General features: G+C 34.4%; 1 protein-coding gene across 1 annotated transcript; it reads right to left on the reverse strand.

Annotated features, from left to right (window-relative positions):
- Nucleotides 1-7,394, reverse strand: LOC128210012 (uncharacterized). The gene is made up of 7 exons (XM_052914309.1): nt 7,293-7,394; nt 6,150-6,183; nt 4,937-4,967; nt 4,361-4,504; nt 2,830-2,924; nt 1,761-1,908; nt 1-187 (listed from the first exon to the last, which is right to left on the reverse strand). The coding sequence occupies exons 2-7, from the start codon at nt 6,150-6,152 to the stop codon at nt 153-155; spliced, it is 456 nt and encodes a 151-aa protein (XP_052770269.1). The 5' UTR covers nt 6,153-6,183; nt 7,293-7,394; the 3' UTR covers nt 1-152.
- Nucleotides 7,395-10,225: the final 2,831 nt, after the last annotated feature.

A 10,225-nucleotide genomic window follows, 5' to 3' on the forward strand; every position in this document is an offset into this window, starting at 1 on the left:
TTTGTTAAATGCATGATTTATTGCACAAACCGATAGACATGATTATATTTCGGAACAAAATGACGCAATATTAAGAGCTGACAACCAACAGCATGTAGTATATTACGCATTTTGGAAAACTTCCTTGCATATTGTTGGACTTGTGTTGTTTTTTACTTTGCATTTGAAAGCAGTAGCTGCGTCAAACCTGCAAAAGATATAGTTCCTTTATATGTAAGTTGCAAAAGATATACTACCTTTATATGTAAATGCAAAAGATATACTTCTTTTTATATGTAAGTTGCAAAAGATATACTTCCTTTATATGTAAGTTGCAAAAGATATACTTCCTTTATATGTAAGTTGCAAAAGATATACTACCTTTATATGTAAGTTGCAAAAGATATACTTCTTTTTATATGTAAGTTGCAAAAGATATACTTCCTTTATATGTAAGTTGCAAAAGATATACTTCCTTTATATGTAAGTTGCAAAAGATATACTTCCATTATATGAATGTTGCAAAAGATAGACTTCTTTTATGTGTATGTTGCAAAAGATAGACTTCTTTTATGTGTATGTTGCAAAAGATAGACTTCTTTTATGTATATGTTGCAAAAGATAGACTTCTTTTATGTGTATGTTGCAAAAGATATACTTCCATTATATATATGTTGCAAAAGATAGACTTCTTTTATATGTATGTTGCAAAAGATAGACTTCTTTTATGTGTATGTTGCAAAAGATAGACTTCCATTATATGTATGTTGCAAAAGATAGACTTCTTTTATGTGTATGTTGCAAAAGATAGACTTCTTTTATGTGTATGTTGCAAAAGATAGACTTCTTTTATGTGTATGTTGCAAAAGATAGACTTCCATTATATATATGTTGCAAAAGATAGACTTCTTTTATGTGTATGTTGCAAAAGATAGACTTCTTTTATGTGTATGTTGCAAAAGATAGACTTCCATTATATGTATGTTGCAAAAGATAGACTTCTTTTATGTGTATGTTGCAAAAGATAGACTTCTTTTATGTGTATGTTGCAAAAGATAGACTTCTTTTATGTGTATGTTGCAAAAGATAGACTTCTTTTATGTGTATGTTGCAAAAGATAGACTTCCATTATATGTATGTTGCAAAAGATAGACTTCTTTTATGTGTATGTTGCAAAAGATAGACTTCCATTATATATATGTTGCAAAAGATAGACTTCTTTTATGTGTATGTTGCAAAAGATAGACTTCCATTATATATATGTTGCAAAAGATAGACTTCCATTATATATATGTTGCAAAAGATATACTTCCATTATATGTATGTTGCAAAAGATAGACTTCCATTATATATATGTTGCAAAAGATATACTTCCATTATATGTATGTTGCAAAAGATAGACTTCTTTTATGTGTATGTTGCAAAAGATAGACTTCTTTTATGTATATGTTGCAAAAGATAGACTTCTTTTATGTGTATGTTGCAAAAGATAGACTTCTTTTATGTGTATGTTGCAAAAGATAGACTTCTTTTATGTGTATGTTGCAAAAGATATAGTTAATTTATGTGAATGTTGCAAAAGATATAGTTTCTTTATATGTAAGTTGCAAAAAATATAGTTCCTTTATATGTATGCTACTTTATATGTATGTTGAAAAATATACATTTCCTTAATATGTATGTTGCAAAAGATAAAGTTTCTTGTCAACTTTTTGATAACGATCGTGGTTAGAACTTGACTCTCAAATTTAGATTTGAAGATTAAATGGCAAACTTCTCACTGGTATAGTTGAGTTGTCCATCGGAGTCTGGTTTCGCCTCTCGGATAAGTTCGTCCACTTCTTTCTCCTCCATCTTTTCCCCGAGATTCACGAGCACATGGCGTAGGTGCTTCACGTCGATGTAGCCCGTGCCCTCCCGGTCATATTGCTGTGCACGGGAAATCATGCATGAATTAATTCTATATTAGAAATGTTGAAGTTTGGGGTAAAAAACATCACTGTCTTACAGTGTCCCTTATGCACAAGTCAATTGTATCCAAGCCCCCCCCCCCCCACCCCCCAGGTCCGGGGAATAGCGGGGACTTCGACTTTCGGTCCAGCCAACCCCGGGTAAAATTCCCGCCCTGCGGGGACGTACAGATGGTAAAATCCCCGCAAAATGCCCTCGCAACACAGGGACCCTAGGTTAGGCCCATTCCCCGCCATATTTTTGCGAAGACAATACCACTGCATTCACCCGGCACTGCGGGGCCACCCGGAAGGTAAAAACACGGCCTATTTCCCCGACGATCCCGGTATACCCCCGGACCAGGGGGCCGTGGTTACAATTGACTGGAACATTACATGTAACACACACAACAACGGTGCAAGAAGTTTGGTACACTTTTATTCAAACGCCCAAAACAGGTTTTCGCCATTACGCTTTACAGTCAAAATCCGTTGACTCCCAGGGACCGGCGAAAATACTTCGAGCGTCGGAAAATTCGAGCCAAGCGGGATTGTTTACCTTCAGTTTAAAGAAATTAGTCCTAATCAACTTCGAGCCTACAAGGAAATCGAGCCAAGCGAGTTCGAGCCAACGGGTTTCGACTGTATATATACGACCTTTATTGAAACCGGGCCCAGAAATGCATTTTAAAAATATATTTGACCATATGATTACCAAAATCATTTTGGTGAAAACAACGTGATCCCGAATTTGAAAACATGCTTCAATACAATGTTCACAATGCAGGTGACTATACATTGAAGTGTGATTACAAATTTAAAATTAAAGAAAATTGTGTTTTAAAAAAAAATATCTGATGCTAAACCGCATGTGATATATGCCGTGCCACGTGAACATTACCTGGAACGCTTCCACGAGGTCGTCCTCTCCTTCTACAGGTTGCCAGTGGCGCGACACCATCGCAACAAAGTCCGCCTCCGTTACGTAGCCCGTCCCTGCACGCGGAAACAACATCGGGAATGAACAACTTTGTGACTTCAATGTTTGTTTGAATTAGTATGAAAAACGTAATATCGTGACCTTAAATGCGATGAATATAGTGACCGGAGTTGCGTATGGTTACACCAGAACACGGTTGCTATGGTAACCGACCGGTTGTTGTACCGTAACCTCGCTACGGCGAGAACATAAACATGAACCAAGGTCATTAGGTCAAAATACGTTTTATTCCTTGGCAGACACTATTGCATAATTTTAGAACTCATGTGAACTGATGCGAGTGGTACCAACTCTTGCATTTTTTCCGAAGAACTGGCTGCAATATTAATATACAAAGGTCTGTATCAGTTTTAGTGATCGTTTCAATAGGATGCACATCCGTTCTTACAAAACCGAAGGCTGTTCCAGAGATTCAACGACTTTTTGTGTACTTTCTAAATTCTTTGACGTATTTATAATAGGTAACATTGGAACATGATGAACACTGGAATGTTCTTCACTAGTCACATAGAAGGGCAAATGCTAAAATTACATTTATCCTTTGAGAAAAAGACAATAAATGAAGCCATGTAACTCTACGACGCCGCACCCAATATGATTTTAGCCCTATACGTATATATTATATACTATATAATCATGTTAAGAATCATATTCCATATGGATAATCATTTTTCTCTCATATTGTGTTACGTTATACATTGGTTACTATAAGCAGTGAAATGTCAAAAGGCTAGGTAGTCCTAATGATCATATATTGAGAGTCAATGCTTGAATTATTGTTACACTCAGTCATTCGGCCGCTCTGATCAAAGTCTATGACGTCAATACAGAGCATAGATCCAGGTCAGATGCAAGCGTCTAGACGTCAAAACGTCCAATTAAATCAATGTTTGCATCATTTTCTGCCAATATCAAATTATCTTTTACAATAATTTAAGAATATGTTCTAAAAAGCTTTCATAAAGAGGGATTATCTCAAGGTAAAACGCCTTGCTTATGTTGATCGCTCAGGGATTTTCGAGTAGCAGTGTTTCCGAAGTTTCACGACGTTGGACACGGCGATGTATATTCAATAAGATGTTTAAAGTGGAATAATTTCGAAAAGGAATGACTTAATGATTGTAATTTTACACATGTATGTTTATAATATAGTTTAAGGTTTATTAAAAGAATATTAATAACAGAAAGATATATTTAATATTGACAAGTTGATATGGGTCTTTGAAAATAACAAAATCGGACGTCATTTAGGTATGCGCCACCTAGCCGCTAGCATTACGTAGGGCTTAAAATTATATTGAACTGAATCGCATATCAACTATTTTTTTAACACTTTATACTTTTTCAGTCCAGGTATGAACATATCTTTAGCCTGAAAATCATATGAAATCATTGAATTGAAAAAAATAAAAAATAAAGTCCAACAGGTGACCTTTTTTGTCCGCCTCCTGCACCATTGTTTTGACCTCGGATTCTGATGGATTTTGGCCAATAGCTCTCACTGCCGTGCCGACATCAGACGCTCGTATCTTGCCAGTCTGGCTGGTGTCAAACATGTAAAACGCCTCCTTTATCTCTGGTGGTTAAAACATCAATATTATAAATACGTTCCAGTTTTAGATGGAACTTGTTGCACCGGGTATGCGCTGCCTAAGTTACATTTTACAAGATAACGAATTTAGTCGTGTTCACATTTTGCTCACATTAGACGGCTGGGCAATTTAAGTTAATGTTTTTAATGTTGTCCATTTAATGACATAGTACCTTCACACAAGTTGTATTTAGCAACTACTATTGTTATCGCGCTGTGGTTGTTTTTGATAAAAATGGCCGAGGAGCTTTGAATGGTATCGCAAGTGTATCAAGCATCACGTAATATATCATGTTCAGATTAAATCGAATCAAATCAAAACAAAATATTTATAGGCATTTAAATTTATACAGATGAACATTAATATTAAATAATTGAAGAGAGAAAAAACGACTTTGCAATGTAAATAGTGTTTACCATTTGTCTGGTCTTCTGACAGTTTTGTAGCCTGCAATAAATGAAAATATTAAATTGAATAAATACATGTAAGGCAAAGAAAAAAAAATATGTTTAATTTCACAGGACCATTTTGTTTAAAAACTGAACGAGGAGGAAGCGATTTTTTAAACATCTCATTATTATTATTTCTTCGTCTGAAAGAGTCATTTATTAATAAATAAACAATTTATCTCTCTCGATTTTTTTTTAAAGATACTTAAAACATTAAAAACAGTAGATAACTATAACAAAAAAATGTAAAACAAACACAGGGAACATTGATAAATGACTGTTTTCATGAGAGTTTGCTGTGTACCACTGCTTCATTTATACAAATACTATTTCCACGGAAAAAGAAATAAAAATCTGGCATTTAATCCTTCAGTTATAAACTGAGACAAACTTCCAGGGTTTCTAACCCCGGACGAATTTTACGGGAACTGGCGGTGCCGGTTCTCGATCCTGCTCTCGCCGCTGGTACGTGTGGTCGTTCATGGTACGAAATCTGTATTCTCTTCTGTCTTCCACTGGCTCTCAGAACCACAACGAACTTGTGGTCGCGCATGGTACGAGCTCTCTCTTCATCTCCCCCAAATCCCTCCCCTCACTTCTTCCACCGCTTCCAATAACCTCCCTCTCTCTCCTACCTACTCTTCCCCATCCCTTCTGTCCAATCACTCATTAACTATCTCCCATCTCTTCCCCGTCCTATCTTCACTTCTTCTATTTACCCTGTGTCCTCTCTCTCTCTCTCTCTCTCTCTCTCTCTCTCTCTCTCTCTCTCTCCCGACTATCTCTCTCCCTTCCTCTCCTCTCTTCTCTAACAATTCTTATCTTAGACTACGAGGGTCAAGTGTATCTTTTTTATTAATGTTGCGCTTCAAAGCAATGGTCAGACTCATTTTTGAAAGTAATATTAATAAAAAGAATCTCGCCAAAATAGTCAATAATATAAATTAGAATTAGGAAGCGGAATGATGCAAACATATTAAAAAAGGTATTCTTTGAAGTTTGACTTAAAAAACGAAAAGAAGCATGCTATTTTCTTCCATTCTGGTGATTTTTCTATAATGAATGCGGCGGTGCCTGAGACACTAAACACTCCTTTTTACGGGATGAATCAGAAATGAAACGAATATAAATAAAAACTTCTTAACAAGTTAAATCATTCAGAAAAGTGTCATTACATTACCATGATAACGTGTCAGATCCGAGCCTTCCTTGACCTGCAAATATAATTCCATTAATTCCAGGTGATTTCAAATATTCCGCTATACTCACAGTCGGTGCCACCGGTAGAGTCTCTGACAGCTATTTTCGTACGGTTATTATCACAGACAATTAATTTGCTTCATTAAATAATTAGTTATCTAGTGGATCTCCGTGCCCCGCATTAAGAAGGGAGCATGTTAATGCTGCCTAAGGTGACATGATAATCACCAACGCTGTGAGCACGTGCAAGACTGACGGCTACGTAGATTATATGTAACGGTCAAGTTTCATATTTCAGGCAGCAGCGTCTTACGCGTACAGTTAGGTAATTAAATATACATGTTTACAGTTAGCAAAATATGAATGTGACAGTTGTAGTGTAGGTTGAATAAAGATTTGTGCTTCTTTAGTACTGATTTGTATATGTGTACATTGGATAAACTTCTATACCGGTACAATAAACTTGACATATAACATTGCAATTGAAGAAAATCGCTGATATATAGAGAAAGATAATACTTAATAGATTGAACATTATTTATTAAACAAAACAATTGCAACTTCAAGTTATTTTTAATCCTTCCTTCAACACCTTAATACAATAAATTACTAAATAAATGTTTCTGTACATTGTATGAACTTAGATGTAATGAAGTTTGAAATATCGTGCAATCGAAAAAGATCCCAGATATAAAGAGAAAATTTATACTATTAATTTTAGTTATTTTACTGATATATGTACATAGGACAACCTACGATAAAAGGATATTCAGCATACAGTGCAATCAATGAAACTCCTAGAAATATAGAGAAATATAATACTATAAATTACTTAATGAATATATCTGTTCATATAATGACCTTTGATACAAGGAGAATTGTCATACAATTAAATAAAAGAATTTTCAACATATGTAATGAAATGTAATAGTATAAACTACTAGTATATAATAGTACAAATGTACATTGAAGAAAACCCTAGGTATATAAAAAAAGTTCATACATTTACTGATACGTCTTTACATGATAGAGTCAGTGCAATTGAAGAAAATCCCAAATATATGGAGGAAGTTTAAACTATATAAGTCACATAATTCTTTAAATGAAACAATTGAATGCTTACGTTATTTTCATATATCCTTCATTCGGCAACCTGTAATATATTCCATTTATTTATACAGTGACATGGTTTAATCAAGATACTGATTAAAAGGCTTAAAGGCAGTTATCTTGCGTTTCATATTGTCTTTGGCTGTGAAAACAGTATGGCGGAGATTGTCTTGTATCGATTCATAGTACGGGAAGCTTCGAGCTGTTTTAAACAAAACATCAAGCTTAAGTACTGGTTCATTATAAAACATAAAAAAATGCATACTACTGAAATAAACTATATTCAAGATACTAGTTTAAACATATATTTTGTAACGAATGTGAAGAAATGTTGAAATCTTATACGAAGTCACTATCGTTGGCACGATGTTGCGCGGGAGTGTGGTCTTGTGTTGTGGGGGAAACCCACCTGTCCGGCTTGGTGACCACCAACCAAACTCACACGCGTCTAGACCGGGAATCCACTGAGCCGAATAATAAATACTTATATACTTAGTCTCAACATTCAGAAAGTGCAATTGACATTATTATTACAAACTAGAATAGACAAAAAGCAATGATAACCTTCCGCAATTTGTAAAAAGAAATATTGCATACATTTGTGCCATCAATTTTTGGTTCAAGACCTTTAACTGTATGTGCAATATTGAATTAAGATATTGAACAGGGTAGAGTGCACCTCACTCATCTCGTCCTTGGTGATATCAAGATAAAGGCGAAAAGCGAGATATAGGGACGATTGTTCAGACGTGCAGCTGAAACAGTTGTCTCAAATATCGTTAGAAACACAGTAGATCACGAGTGGTATCCATTAAACTTCCAGAGCAGTAACGATTTTAAAGTTCACAACGATGACGTTCAAAACGTTTTAATTCAATTATTTTAAGAAAGTTTTGAACAATCGACCCTATACAGATAATTTAATAAATGGGTAAAGGTATCCGATCCCCAAACAAGGTCGCTAGGTCTCTGTTAATTCCATAAACTATAACGTTGAGATTTGATGTCTGGTCACCCCATATGATTTTGGATCAATTGAAAAAATAATTGCTTGCTGATCACAATTATTCAAAATGAATTACCAAGAATATACATGATACATATTAAGTAGTTAAAATGTGTATGTTTGTAGTTATTTCGGCTATAATCGAAGATGACTTTGCCCTATTTTCCAAGTCCGAAGTGGTTTGTTTGTTACATTTTTTGAAGGTTTCATTTTTATTAATTTATATTTCTGTACAAAACAACCTTTGAAATGTTACCAAAATGATATGGGTCACCAGGCAATCACATATGTGTGTACACCACAACTTTCATTTCATTGTATGGTACATGAACTCTGCATAAAGGGTAAACGTGTGCTGGTATCATTGTTATGTTCTTTAAATAAATGTGGTCAACTGTCAAATGGAGTATTTTTCAAACTATTTGATGCAAAAATATGCTCACAACTCCTATATGGAGCAGAAGTATGGGGTCTCGGAAAATATGATGACCTCGAAAGGGTTCATATTTATGCATGTAAAAGGTTTATGTGTGCTAAGTTACATACAACAAATGACATTGTTTTAGGGGATTGTGGCAGATACCCAATGTATATATAGAATCTTATAAACGTTGTTTCAAATATTGGCTTAAAATACTAAAATTGCCTGATCATAGATTTGTTAAGAAATGCTACATTGTGATGTGTAATGATGACTTACATGGTAGAAATAACTGGGTAACAAAATTACGTGTATGTCTACAATCAATAGGATTTGGTTACATTTGGGACAACCAAAACGTTTGTTCGGAAATATTTTTAATTATGTCGTTTACATATAGATTATATGACATGTTTAAACAAGATTGGCATAGTAAAGTTAGTAATAGTAGAAAATTATGCTCATATTTCGGGTTGAAGTCATCATTTGGATACGAAAAATATTTAGATGTTTTAAATATCAGAAGATTTATATTTATATATGTATCTTTTAGAACTAGTTCTCACGATTTAGAAAATGAAAAGGGTCGTTATACTGATATCCCAAGGGAACGAAGATTTTACAAAGTATGCCACTTTGAACGTATTGAAAATGAATACCACTTTCTACTTGTTTGTGATTTCTACGAGGATCTGCGATCCCAATATATACCACAGAAATGTTATGTTAATCCTAGCATTAACCACAGTGATTTGGTGGGAATGAGCTGAATTTTGACCTTTACAAAATTTAGTGACATTTAACCTAAAATAACCTAAAATATTTTTTTTCTTCAGAGGGGTCACTCCTACCAACTATCTAGCATAAATAACTATGAATTACTGCACTTTAACAAAGTCAGAAAATCTCGAATTGTCTAAATAGAGTATAGACATAGAGTATGCAGTTCCTACCTGGTGGGAACTTCTCCACACCAGATTGCCACATGCTAAGTAGCATTTGCTTCCTATCATTTCTAACTGCATTCATTAAGTTGAAACCGTTCTTCAATGTTTATACTAACCACGATCTTGACCTTAATCGTAGCAAATAAACAATCGATCTCAATGAATATATCTGTGTACTCTACTCCAAATTCCATCACTATACATCAGTATAGCTAAAGTCATTGAGCGGAATTATAGTTTCTATTTTTTATATATATTTCGGCTGTGCACCATGTAATATGTCATAACACGTGTTTTTTTCTATTTTAGTACCATTGACCCTAAGGTAAGGCTGCATATGTTGTCTTATGTAACGCTGAATTTTAATTCCATTTGAATGGTTTTGCTTAGTAGCAATGGACAATCGGCTGAATTTTCATAATCGATTAATCGGACAGACTTGTTTATCGGATTACTAGTAATCGATAATTTTCAGAAAATTAAAAAGGATAGGTTTTGTGTTATTTTGCATCTTGTTAATAAAATATTGATGCAGTTTGTAACTTTTACAACAGATAACAAGCACATTTATG

Source organism: Mya arenaria, chromosome 11, assembly GCF_026914265.1.
Source record: "Mya arenaria isolate MELC-2E11 chromosome 11, ASM2691426v1".
NCBI classification, from domain to species: domain Eukaryota; kingdom Metazoa; phylum Mollusca; class Bivalvia; order Myida; family Myidae; genus Mya; species Mya arenaria.